General features: G+C 42.2%; 1 protein-coding gene and 1 pseudogene across 1 annotated transcript in view; both read right to left on the minus strand.

The window, feature by feature from the left end:
• The window catches only part of Rrp5 (Ribosomal RNA Processing 5), a 76,966-nt gene that overhangs the window by 57,036 nt on the left and 5,818 nt on the right, over positions 1 to 14,112 (minus strand). Inside the window, 2 exon segments of the mRNA XM_067085011.1 lie at positions 7,337 to 7,460; positions 8,476 to 8,616. Of these exon segments, the coding sequence (XP_066941112.1) occupies positions 7,337 to 7,460; positions 8,476 to 8,616 (265 nt within the window).
• Positions 4,023 to 4,139, minus strand: LOC136827264 (5S ribosomal RNA; annotated as a pseudogene).

A 14,112-nucleotide genomic window follows, 5' to 3' on the forward strand; every position in this document is an offset into this window, starting at 1 on the left:
TACTGTACAGTTGTACCAAGCAATTTAATTAGACTCAGAACTGATCGACTATAGACTTACCAGAATATTAGTTAATGTGAAAAAAAAAGGCAACATCACCAGAAGAACGAGAAAAGAGCTCTTACAATAATGGCACAGGTATATGGCACTTAGCATTCACATGATATTTTGTGCAACCAGATGATAACAGGATTGGACACTGTCCAGACATTACCACAGTCAGTTTAGGCTATGAATAGTTACGACACTTTGCAAGAGAGAGAGAGAGAGAGAGAGAGAGAGAGAGAGAGAGAGAGAGAGTGTGTGTGTGTGTGTGTGTGTGTGTGTGTGTGTGTGTGTGTGTGTGTGTGTGTGTGTGTGTGTTTTGGCACGACTTAAAAGGCAGTATACACAATTGTGTATTTGATATCGTCTGGGAAAAACGACAGTTCAAGACTTTCTTTTTACATGGAATTTTAGATTAACAAAAACGGTGGAAAGCTTTCAAAATTTTATATTACTGCCTAGCTTGCTTATTTACTGACATAAAACTTCCCACTTTTTATGAAAGCTCTTCAACCCTAAAATAAACTCAGAACAGATATTCTCAACTCTGCTAACCAAATTTTTTCATATTAACATTCTACATATAAATTTTCCCCATTATTTCCTAGCTTGAAACAATGTTAGTGTGTTTGTCGAGGTAAGAGAAAACAAACTCCACTAGTGAGCCACCTAGCAACAGCAACCAATATTCTTTGTTGAAGTGTGGATTGCCTGGAAATGTGCACTCTTGTGTACAACACTAAGTAAAATGCTGGAGCAACTTGGTTTTAATAAATAAAACACTTTTATTAACGACGGATAATTAAAACTGGAAAGTTCTCCAATATAAAGCAGATAACAAGTGGTCATGACATCCCTTAATGCTTCACAAAAAATCAAATCAGAAAAAAGTTCAAAAATTATATTTTAATGATAAAATAAAGTTTGTTCATACTTACCTGGCAGATATATATATAGCTGTATTCTCTCAAGTCCGACAGAATTTCAAAATTCGCGGCGTACACGCAGTGGCCGGGCAGGTGGTTAGTACCCATTCCCGCCGCTGGGAGGCGGGTATCAGGAACCATTCCCATTTTCTATTCAGATTTTCTAACGCCACTGACTCCTGAGGGGAGGAGGGAGGGCAATATGAATATATATATATCTGCCAGGTAAGTATGAACAAACTTTATTTTATCATTAAAATATCATTTTGTTCATGAGACTTACCTGTCAGATATATATATAGCTGAATACCACCTTTGGAGGGGGTAGAGACAGCCAAGAATTAGGGAAAAACCAATTATTGGTAAAATTATTTTGGTTCCTTATCTGATAGCGTAGCTGACTGAGTGGTTACTGTCACTCTAGTCTGCTTCTGCTTTACTAGAGACCCCAGCGAGGTAGTGACCTATATAGCTGGCGACTTCTAGATGATCTGTCAACGGGCGTGACCACAATGTGACTAGATCATAGACCATACAAAGAGGACAAAAGAGCATTACTAACCACCTAACCAACACCTAAAGCGTTAGTTTGCAAAGGATTGGGAGACTGCCTCCAGTAGTCGACCCAACAACCATAAAAACACAATTAAAAAGGGGATAGGATCAGAGTTACCCCCTGTCCCCAAGGTTGCTGAAGCAGCAATGTATGGTCCCAGCGAAAGCAATTTTCGTATGCTACCTAAACATCTTGCCAAGAGTGTGAGGCAAACACCGAATTGACTTCGCCAAAATGTGGCACTGAGAATGTCATTGAGTACCATATTTTTCTGGAACGCCATGGAGGTAGCAACTGCCCTCACCTCGTGAGTGTTAACTCTCAACAACTTGAAGTTGAGTCGTCACAACTAGAGTGTGCGCCCTTAATGACGTCCCCTAATGAAGAATGCCAGTGCATTCTTCGACATAGGTTTAACTGGTTGTCTCACAGAACACCATAAATTATCCGAGGGACCACGAGTGTCCTGTGTTCTTCTAAGGTAGTACTTGAGAGCTCTAACTGGACATAGAACTCCCTCAGGTTCCTGTCCAATAAGGTCTACTAAACCTTTAATTTCAAAGTGTCTAGGCCAAGGGTTAGAAGGCCTTTCATTCTTAGCCAAGAACTTAGGGCTTAAAGAATAGACAGCATCGTGTTCCTTGAAGCTCACATGACGACCTCGAACTTCGCTCACTCTCTTCGCCGTCGCCAGAGCCGTGAGGAATGCCGTTTTCGAGTAACATCCTTAAGAGATGCAGAGTGGAGAGGCTCAAAAGGACTAATCATCAAAAACTTGAGCACTACGTGCAAGTTCCAAGCAGGAGGAATTAGCTGAGGAACCTTGGACGTCTTGAAAGAGCTCGTAAGATCGTGGAGGTCCTTATTGTCAGACAAATCTAATCCTCTGTGTCTGAAAACAGTCGAAAGCATGCTCCGATAACACTTGATAGTCGGAACTGCTATACCGAGTTGTTCTCTTAAGTAAAGGAGAAAATCCGCAACCTGGCTCACAGTGATAGAGGAAGAGAAAAGCCCTTCTTTCTACACCAACCTTTGAAGGTTGCTCACTTCGCTAGATATATCCTGTTAGATGAAGAACTTCTGGCTCTAGCGATGGCCCGTGCCACCTGGCCAGAAAAACCCCTTCGCTCTGACCAATTTCGATAGTCTGAAAGCAGTCAGGTTCAGAGCGGGGAGATTTTGAAGATATCTCGCGAAGTGGGGTTGTATGAGCAGGTCTGCTCTCATAGGAAGGGTCCTCGGAACGTCTACCAACCAGAAGAGAAACTCCGAGAACCAGTGGTTCGAAGGCCAAAACGTGGGGATGAGAGTCATCCTCGTCCCTTGTGAGGCCGCGAACTTTGTGATGACTTCTCCCAGAATTTTGAACGGGAAAAAGGCGAAACATCTATTCCCATCCAATCCCAGGGAAGAGCATCTATCGCATCTGCCCCCGGGTCGAGTACAGATGAGCTTTATAGAGGGAGCCTCACTGTTGTTGAGGTCGTGAAAAGATCCACAAGATGGCGACCCCAAAAATTCCAAAAATCTTGGCAAACCTCCTGATGAAGGGTCCATTCCTTCGGCAGGAGTTGATGGCACCAACTGAGCAGGTCTGCTCGAACATTTTCGACCCCTGCACCAAAACTTGTGAGAATCGAAATGTTGCGAGCATAGGCTCAAAGAATAATCTCTCTTGCAAGGCTGAACAGGGAACAAGAGAGTGTTCCGCCCTGTCTCTTGAGGTAATCCAATGCCGAGTGTTGTCCGAGTTTACTAGAACTACACGATTGCAAACTTGGACCTCAAGAATTGGAAAGCTAAAAGATAGCCGCCAAATCTTTGATGTTGATGTGCCAGGACACCTGTTCCTCTCTCCAGGTTCCTAACACTTCCTCTCCCCTAGTGTTGCCCCCAACCTGTTGACGACCCGGCCGGAAAAACAACACTAGGTTGGGGTTCAGAAGCTTGAGGGAGATCCTTTCTGCAATTTCGTTGGATCGAGCCACCACTACAGATCCTCTTTTATAGAAGGAAGAATTCTCAATTCCTCTTTCAAGTCTTCCTTGCTTTGCCAGTTCTCCAACAGAAAGAACTGAAGAGGCCTGAGATGCAGACTCCCAGGGAAACAAACTTCTCCAGCGAGGAAATGGTCCCCAGCAGACTCATTCATTCCTTCACCGAGCATGTTTCCTTCCCCAAGAAGGCCGAGACTTTTTCGTACATAGAAGTTGCCGTTCTTGCGACGGAGACGCTTATAAAAGCCGCTGAATACATCCGAATTCCCAGACACAATGGACAGTGAGGGGATCAGCTGCAACTTTTCCACAGACCAGAAGTCCCAGGGACTTCACGAAGTTGCAGAGTCAACTGAAGGTCCTCCAGATACCTTTTCGCCGACGACGCCGAATCAACCAGTCGTCCAAGTAGAGTGAGATCCTGACGTGCGACAGGTGCAACTGCATCGCAACGTTTTTCATGAGAAGTGTAAACACCCTCCGAGCAAAATGTGACGCCAACAGCATCTGGTGTTCCCAGGCGGTCACCATCCAAGTACTGACCAGACCCAACGTTGCTTAACTTCGCTGATCGGACGAGAAGCGGTGCTTTCAACGTGGTATGGCGTTGTGCAGAGTCCAAAGCAGAGAGCCCTGAACTGGTACGCCTAGTCCCCCAAGACAACCTGAGATACTTCATCGAACGTGGATGAATTGGGGCGTGAAGATAAGTATCTTGGAGATCCAAAGCTACCATCCAATCCCCGGGATGAAGGGCTCCTAGTATTGACTGCGAGGTTCCATCTTGAACTTTTCCTTCCGACCAAGTTGTTCGACCTGTTGACGCCCAAGACGGGTCTCCAGCCTACTGAAAGTTTTGGGACTACAAACAATCTTAGTAAAATCCCGGGGAACTGCGAGTCCAAGACCTGTTCCACTGCTCTCCGCTCGAGCATCTGTTTGAGCAGGTCAAACAGAATTTTCTGTTTGACAGGATGGCAACTGGGAAACAAAAAACAAAGGAGGAGGAGACAGGAAGGGAATCAAGTAACCTCTCTCTAACAGTAGGAGGGACCAAACGTCTGCCCCTCTCTCTTTCCAGGCTTGTGCAAAATGAAGCCCGGTTGCTAATGGAGTCTGGAGATGAAAGGAGTCACTTGCTATCTCTCTTGGAAGTGACACTCCTTCGGGAAAAAACTCTCTCTCGTGGTGCGGGTCTCGTGTTGCTTCCCATGGAAGCCCCTTTGTTTGTATGCAATTTATTTAGCTTTCGTTTGCTTTTTGTATCATTGAGATCGGTGCATTCGTTATGGAGGAGATGCAGTTTGAATGTCGATAACTTTAGTTTTGAGATATACGATATTTTTTGCTTCTCTGTGTATTTATTTGCTTGCTGTTACACAGTTTGATGTTTTTATGACATATTTGAAAAGCCAAAAAATATAACAACAGACTCGCAAAGTAACATAACTTCGCTAAATGAAGCTAGATGAAGTGAGTGTCAAAACACAGCTCAGGTTGGGCAGCGCGACGTCTTACTTGGTCAAGCTCTGAGCTGCTACTGACTGACTGCCACTGACTGCCCTGCGGCATTCCTGGCTATCGCTGATGCGTACTAGGTCCACAGGGTTGCCATAAAACGCATTAGATATTATTATTTCATAGCTAAAAGGAAATTACTACCGATATACTGACATTATCATTACATTATACGAAAAATGTAATTTTGTCTATGATAGGGTTACTGTTTTTGTTTATAACTCCTAACTATGGCGAATTTTTAAATAAAACTTTCTGAGAAGATAGTCAGGATATGTATGATGCCATATATAAAATATCCCAGAAAATTTTGATTTTTCGATTTTTTCGTCAAACGCTCCCCTTAAGAAAAAGACAACTGCGAAGGTGGAGAGAGAGGAGCCGAAGGTTGAAAAGTCTCAGGAAACAGATCCTTAAGTAAAATAGCCAGAGTCTGATAATCAGAGGAAGAAGAAGACGTAAGATGTTTCTCTTCATCCAAAGGCTGTGACGAAAGAGGATGTTCTTCCCCAGCTGGCGGGTCTTGAGTGAGTGGTGAAAGTAGTTCCGATTCGCCGATACATAAGCGGGAACTCCCGCGATCGAAGAAGTCGTGGCTAAATTAAGAAGGACATCAGATGTGAAGCGGGAAGTTGTGCGTCATGATGTACAACTGGAGCGGCGTCAACACAAGACTTGAAGCTATACGCGGCGAGCGGAGCGCCATGGCGTGACGCGCGAGAGGCTCCGTGGCAAGTACGAGAAGAGAGTCACAGCGAGGCGCGCTTGCGGCGCCATGGCTGAAGCGCGCCGAAGCGCCAAGGTGAGGCGCGTGAAGTGTGAGAAGCGCCGACGAAGAGCAAGACACGCGCTCCTGGCGCGAGTCAAGAGAAAAGTCCAACACCTCAAATCGGGGAAGACGATTAGGAAGCCACTAAACACACTCTCTAGACGACAGACGAGAAGCCCCAAAACATCTAGCAGACGAGGAAGACGAAGCAGGAGACGAAGGTGAAAGTCTGTACCTCTTAACAGGCAGTTTCGAATCTTGAAAGGTTCATGAGAGCATCCAGCAGTTGTTGCAAACCCAACAAAATCTTACGCGTTGGAGAAGCAACTCTCTCAGGAGAAGGGCTGAACCTGAGAGAAGGAAAGGGGCGAGAGACATATACTTCCTTCTCACAGGGGAAGAAGCTCTAGCCCTTGCCTTAGCGCGACAGGGGGGTCGAGTAGCGTCATCATCCGAAAAACACTTTATTCTCTTCTGCGGAGGAATATCCACGCAACTTTCGGGAAGAGCACAAACGTCTAGAGGAAGAGGACATGAAGCGCCCTCTCCTCTAAGCTTCTCTTAAGAGGGCGAGAGTCCAACTGAGAGCTCCAACCCCGAGGCGGGAGGACGTGTCGGAGGACGAGAAGCAATCCTTCAGGATGCGTGCCTGTGCACGATCCCTGGCAGCCTGGGTAGCGTCATCAGGACCTGCCAAAGGGACGCCAGATCGGTGGGAAGCCCCGTAACCCTCATGCGGCTTTCGACATGCCCCCCTCCCTGGTCCTGGGAGTTCGACAGAGGTCCAGGCCTAGAGGCATTATAGGGCCGATCTGACGCCCCCTCCACAACACTAGGGCACTAGCACTAACACTTTTTGCGTTTGAATTGCATTCACTTTAGTACTAAAATTTACTACAGGGTTACTAGTAGGAGAAAACCCTGACTGTCCATCTAAGGATGCACTCTAGAGGAAGATCTCCTCAGCCTATCACGCCCAATTTAAGCATATAGGCTTCATATTTCTTCCACTCACTCTCAGATAATCCCACACATTCATTATACCGATTATCATAGAGCATTGAACACCCTTACATATCATACATAAAGTGTGAGGAACTATCAAAGTCTTCGATAGCCTCACCTTACATTCACCCAAGCTACAGACTCAATAGCTAGAGGTAAGACATCTTAATTATAAGAAAAGTCAAAAGCAAAATAAAAACGGTCCACAAAGAGCGTATGCCAAGTCACAGATCCAGTCGAATACCAAAAAACAACCAAAATACTTAAGTGACAACAAATTTCGAAATCAAATGGCGGAGGAACTGACAACAGGTGTTGACAGTCCGCGACAGAGAAAATCTGAATAGAAAATGGAATGGTTCCTGATACCGCCTCCCAGCGGCGGGTATGGGTACTAACCACCTGCCCGGCCACTGCGTGTGCCGCGAATTCTGAAATTCTGTCGGACTTCGGAGAATACAGCTATATATATCTGACAGGTAAGTCTCATGAACAAACAGTCAGTTAATATACTAACCTTTATGCATGTGCTCAGCTTTCTCAACAGACTCCACTTTGGTAACCACATACTGCCCTTTCTTGAAGAGAGATTCCAAGGAAAAGATTTCTTCATCTCCATCAGCATTATTTGATTCAGTTACCTAAAGATATTAAAAAGATTACAAATTATTAACATTTTCATTTTAGACTGCATCCTTGTCATGGTATGAAAAAGGTCTTTACTAAGATAAACACATTAAATCACTCAAGAAAATGGTGGCAGGTGAGTGATGGGGTACCAACCATTTCCTGTCACTAACACAACAACTGTTTCCTCCACAGATAGGGGAAAATGTGTGGGATGGTTACAAGAAGGTTCATGATACTTGGGAAAAATGTATATTATTCTAAAATATATGATTTTTCCTATTAGGATGCAAACCTTTGACTTTTATATAGAGCCCAACTCCTTAGGTCATATGTTTTCCCTCCCAGAACAAGACTGGCACTGTAGTCTGAAAAAATCAGAACTCAAGGTTATCAACCTTTGCCATACCTCAAATAGTGTGTACCTCAAACTGAAAATGCCAGCTTCACAGTTACTTGTTGTACTAAGCAGGGGATGAATGATAATGCTCTAATTCAGTGTAGGCCCTGTTGACTTGAGGCAATTTTATTAAAGTAAAACAGGTTCCAAAAGTAAGAAAAGACTCAAATGTTGTTCAAGTATCCATGACATAATGAACAACCACAAACACAAAAAAAAAAAGTTATAAATATATGAAATAAATAATCCCTATTGAAGTACCCCTAACATACTAAATAACCACCAATTCAAAATTAATACCTAATAATTAACATAATCTTTAAAACCAAGCAGAGGTCCATAACCATGGATGCAACAGAAACATCCTCTCAGCTGTGGCCAAAGAAAACTGACATGGTAAATGACACGTGAGAAGGTAGTACCCTGCTGTTCACCTACCTTCCAACTTTAATTACTTTGTTACTTAAAGGCTGAATTAGATGATGCTGAAGGCTATTCACATGAGATGAAGGTTAGTAACCTCACAGGAACAAATGACAAGTATAAAATAACATAAAATTAATAGTACTGTATCTTCAAACTACAGAAGCAAAGGGTGTTGAAAAAGAAAACTTTCATTGTAGTCTTACCTTTTTGAGAAGAGCAGTATATGCCTGACTTATTCGTGTTATTGGCACTCTTCCATAAATCATGAAAGGAAGACTCACACTTAGATCATATTTTGTAACGTTGCTTATGCAACCTATGGTGACCAGTCCAGGAGGCAAATACTGTAAAGGAAATAGTTGGGTAACTACATATACTATCCCACAAACATATACTGTATATACTAATTTGCCATGAAGAGTACAAATCCAAAAATACCAATCATCAAAAGTTTGCTAACAAACCACAATCAAATAAAAATGAGACGACAAAAACATGATTACATTTTTTGTAAAATAAAGTTTTCATTTACCAGTAAATACTGTAAATGGAAGATACTTTCAAAGTCAACAGTCACTCCTCACTTAATGATCTACCTGTTTTATGACTGTGCAGACTTACATCTAGCTCTTTTCCTAAAGCTGTACCAGCAATAAACAGTGATTAAATAACCCTTCATGACATTCGGAAATCAATCAACATATTACATTGTATAAAAAATATAAATCAGCTTGGAGTGACAGAGAAGTATATTCGGAGCATATGAAAAAAATTCGCACATTTTTTAATAACTTCCAGGGTTTTAAAAAGACCAGCATGTCAATGTCATTAATGAAAAAAAATTGTGGAACTTGCTAAAGTGCCTTATTTTGATGTTGAAGTGGAAGATACTGAAAACTTATTGGAATATGTCACGGGAGAGCTAATTAATGAAGATTTAATTGAGTCAGAAGCACAACAGAGGAAGTACAACAGTTCACTGTAAAGGGGTTTGCTGGTGAGTTCTTGAAAGTGAATGTGGCTATACCAGAACTGAGGGTACGGACCCAAATGTTGCAAGGTTCACCAAGTCAAATGGCAAGTGAATGAACCTTTACAATGCTACTGTGAAATTTATGGAGAAAAAAAGAAAATTACAAAGCAGACCACACTAAAGAGATTCTACAAGAAAGATACAACCAGGAATCCTACCCCTATTAGTCTTTCCAATTTCTTGCCATCATCTCCCTTACTAGAGCCCCCTACAGCTCCCGATAACCCTGATCATAACTTTGAAGATGATGCTGTTGACCTCAAATTAAACTTACTTTGAAAGACTGATGACTAAAATTTGAATTTGAATGTCTTTTTCTTAAGGAAATTTTTTTGGTAGGTCACTGGTACAGTTTTTGCCAACTGTATTTCCATGTTCTGTAATAAATGATTAAGTAAAGTCACACAAAGTTATCAAGCTGGAGTTTCCTTTAGACCTTTCTTTATTCAGGATAAATAAAAACGAATACCTGTATTAACAGCATACAGACCTACATAAAGTACATAAAAGCTAATTATCTCTATTCCATTTATTAATATATACTGTACACTGTATAAAACAGGTTTTGATGTAGGAAAAACCTATTTTTGATAGTCGCTGTTGAGTCCTCAAGGAGTTACTTCCCATGGTCTACCAGAGCTCCATGGTGACCAAACTAATACAGTATAAAAGAATTCTCTTTTAGTTGGTCTTTTTGGCCAGGTATTGTGTCGTAATGATTAATATTATAACACATGATGGAGTATATAATGGACTCAAAGATAAGAGGGCACTTTCCCTTATCTTCAGCGAAGCTGAACCCAGTTTTCCCAATGTCAAAAGAACCTGCAAGAAAGAGAACTGATTATGGTGCAAGCTTATCCACCCTCTTGTTTACGACCGGGCCATTAAAGACCAAGGAGCCATTACTCTCTGTTGATCAATGCAGGATGATCCCTTGCCCAAATCCCATGCCTTTTCGTCAGGGAAGTGGGAGAGTTTTGAGGACTCAACAGCGACTACCAAAATAGGTTTTTCCTGCGTCAAAACCAGTTTTTTGATAGTGTAGTCCCTTGTTTCATCCTTAAGGAGCTTTACAAAGAAATTGACAGGTGGCAAAAAAGGCTAAGCTCTCAATTTTTAATCCCAACACCCCAAAGAAAAAACATTTCTGGTCCTAGGTCAAGCCACAGGTTTCAAGTCCAATTCTTTATTCCAAATAGTCTTCAGGTTTCGGTACTAAGGAACAAGAAACTATACACGAACTTACGTTTTAGGATGTAGCTCTACAGTGGCTTACCTAAGCACTGGGTTTGTTTGCAGTACTGTTGCCCTTCTCCTAGCGATAGTTAGCACACTCACCGTCAATAAGACCCCTGGTTTTCTGCTGTAGCACCTAGGGGTTAAGACTAACCATGCCACCTACTGATACACAGTGTAGTCGAATTTGTTCGAGCCATGGCATTAATTTAAATGATAACCACCCTGTATGTTTGGAGACTTCTTTGAAAGAGACATTTCTTTAGAAGGCCAATGACATACTTACCTAATATCATGTGATCTAGGAAAGGAGTGTGTATTTGCCTTTTTAATGAGAAACACTACAATCATTCTCAGTCTTTGTAGAGAGAGTGGTTAGTTTGTGCTAGGGTGCAGGAAAATCAGACCCTCTGGGATGTCTGCTGTGACTTCTAGGAAATCTTAAGTGCTTGAACTGGGCATAATGCCTTGTCTGCTAAGTTGACTTTTCTTATAAGAATAGATTTCCTTTTTAAAGGATCCTCATTCTTGGCTAGGAATGATGGGCCAGGGAACAATAATAATTGATGGTCAGTTGTTTGCAATATGCATTGTCCCCATCTAAGAGAGCCCAGTTCACTAATACAAGCTCTGATGCTAATGCAATCAAGAAGATCGCCTTTTGTAGCATGTGCAATTTGGTTGTATTGGGTCTGCTGAATTGAGGGGTTGATAGAAGTCTAAGCACCTTGTTCATGGACCAAGTAATTGGAAGCCTTTCGGGAGCGGGCCTCTGTTGAGCAAAAGACTGCAAAAGGGAAATGACAACTTCTATACTAGAATCAATCCTGAATCCATAAAGCAAGGGTTCCATTAATGCAACCTTGTATGCCATGACTGTTGTAAACACAAGGCATTTGTCTTCAGAAGGGTATACAAGAAAAATAAAGTGTTTCTTATAGAAATCTCAACTGGGCTCTCAGTATGGATATAACCTAGCCATATCTTCCATATGGACTGGTATTGTCTGATAGATAATGTCTGTAAATTTTGCACTAGGTACCTAGCAATGTTGGGTGAGTAATTTTCACGATATTTTTAAAAAAGCCATGCGTGAAGGTCTTGGCTCAGAAAGAAGGATGTACTCGACTTTCCCTCCTACTGTCTGGAATAGAACAGCGGACAATAGTGGTATTGCTCTTTTTTGTCCGTTGTTGAAGCAATAGGAACCAATGCCTGTTTGGCCAATTTGGGGCTATTAAGTAAGCTGTTCCTTTGAAGGTTAGAAGTTTGCTCAAAACCTTCAAAATTTGGGACAATGGAGGAAAAAGATATTGTCCTCCCCTTGTTCCAGTCCTTAGGAAGGCATCTCTTGCTGTTACTTGACTGTCCACGTTTGGAGGCACATATATTAGGAGTTTGTGATTCTCGTGCGTGGCGAACAGGTCCACTTCCGGTTGTGGAAGCATGCTGGCTACTGTTTGAAAAGAGCGGTTGTCCAATATCCACTCTGTTGGCTGTCGTTTTCCTCGATAAGAGAGTCTGCTATAGCAATGCGACCCCTGTGAGATGAAATGCAGACATGTGCCACTTCCTTGCTTACGCCATACAAAGCATAGCTAACATTATCATACTGAGAGGAGGTGAACGTGACTGCGAACTCTTGATGTAGGACATTGTAGTTATGATGTCTCTCTCTTCTGGAGGTTTGAGTTTTTTGAGACAAAAAGACAGCCATCAGCTCCAGGAAATTGATATAAGAATTCCTCAGAGTAGCTGATCACCTCCCTGCCACCTGACAATCCTCCCAATGTCCTCCCAACCTGTCAATGAAAAATCTTGTGTATTGTCACTCATACAGACGGAGGAGTCAGGGTGACCTGTTTCGCCAGAGATTCCTTCCAGATCCAAGGCCGAAGTATCTCCCCAACTTTTTTACTCTTTGGATGAGGTCAGTCTCGCCTCTTTTTTTCTTGCATGCGATAGCCAGAATTTGTTCACATTTTTAGTTGTAATCTAAGTATTGGGTCTATGACTGATGCAAACTGCAGCAGGCCCATCATATGTTCTGATTGCCATCTGGAAACTCTGGGCTGTGCAAGGAACCTTTTGAGGACTTGCCTTATTGTTTTTAGTACGATGGGGAGAGACAGCAGGCAGTGAAGAGTATCCCTACACAGTCCCAGCCACTGACAGTGTCTGGTGGGCGTGAGGTGGGATGTTTTCAAATTTATTATAAAACCTTCTGACTGTAGTCTGCGGACCATTGCTCTTAGGTTTTTCAAGCACTCTTTTCTTGTGGGGCCCCAGGTCAACCCAGTTGTCTAGGTAGGCAATTAGTTGTATTCCTTTTTGTTTGAGTTCTCGAATGAATACTGTTGCTAATTTTGTTAAGTATTCTTTAGGCAATGTTTAGCCCAAAGGGCATGACTTTGAATCTGTATGTATCTTTTCCCCTTCTGGAACCTTAGGAAGGGGTGGAGGGGAACGGCTACTGGGATGTGCCAGAATGCATCTTTCAGATCTATAGAAATTGTCCAAGTCCCTTTTGGAATCATTCAATGTACTTAGGCAACAGTAACTATCCGAAACCTTCGGCAAACAACGTGCTTGTTCAATGTTGATTGGTTGAGGATCACTCTTCTTTTTGGAGAAATCCTTTTTGAGGACACTGAAGAGACGTACTTGGTGGCGAATATACGCATGTTTCTCTATGGGCCCTATTAACAGGGCCTTTCTGCACATATAAACAATGCTGTCCCCCCACAGGGAAAAACTTATGTTGTCTGTGATGTCGTCAAAGCCAACCTCCAACCATAAAATTCCTCTTGGTATCTGCCTCCTCCTATGCCTTCACCTGTGATAGACATTACAGGTGTTGCTTTTCCTTTTTCCCCTGTAAGATGGTTTTTGGACCTGGGAAAAAGGATGTCTTTGCTGTTGTTGTTGTCCCTTTTAGTTAAAACATTTAGTTAGAATTTAAAACAATTTTTGCTTTACAAAACTAGGTAGGCTAGCAATCAACGAACCAGGTTCCAGCTATTATTAGATTACCAATTCCAAAGGTTTAAAACTAAAACTTTTAAATAGAACTTAATATTCCACAGTTATCTTGCTATTTTTGATGTTTCCATGATCCTCGATAATGAAAACAGAGAAAAAAAGTTGAACTTTTTCGGAGCGCTGGTAACGACACGAGCCGTTTGCTATAGACCAAAGAGAGTTAATGACTCCTTGGTCTTCAACGGCCTGGTTGTAAACAAGGGGCGGATGCATATGCGCAATAGTCACTTCTCTTTCTTGCAGGTTCTTTTGATGCTGGAAAAACTGGGTTCAGCTTCACTGAAGATAAGGGAAAGTGCCCTCATATCTTTGAGTCCATTATATACTTCATCTCGTGTTACAATGTTAATCATTACGACACAACACCTGGCCAAAAAGACCAACTAAAAGAGAATTCTTTGATATTAGTTTGGTCACTATGGAGCTCTGGTGGACCATGGAAGGTAACTCCTTGTGGACGAAACAAGCAACTACACTATCAAAAACTTTCATAAATTGAACATCTACAACTAGAAAATAAAGAAAA

The sequence above is a fragment of the Macrobrachium rosenbergii genome, chromosome 41 (genome assembly GCF_040412425.1).
Source record: "Macrobrachium rosenbergii isolate ZJJX-2024 chromosome 41, ASM4041242v1, whole genome shotgun sequence".
NCBI lineage: Eukaryota > Metazoa > Arthropoda > Malacostraca > Decapoda > Palaemonidae > Macrobrachium > Macrobrachium rosenbergii.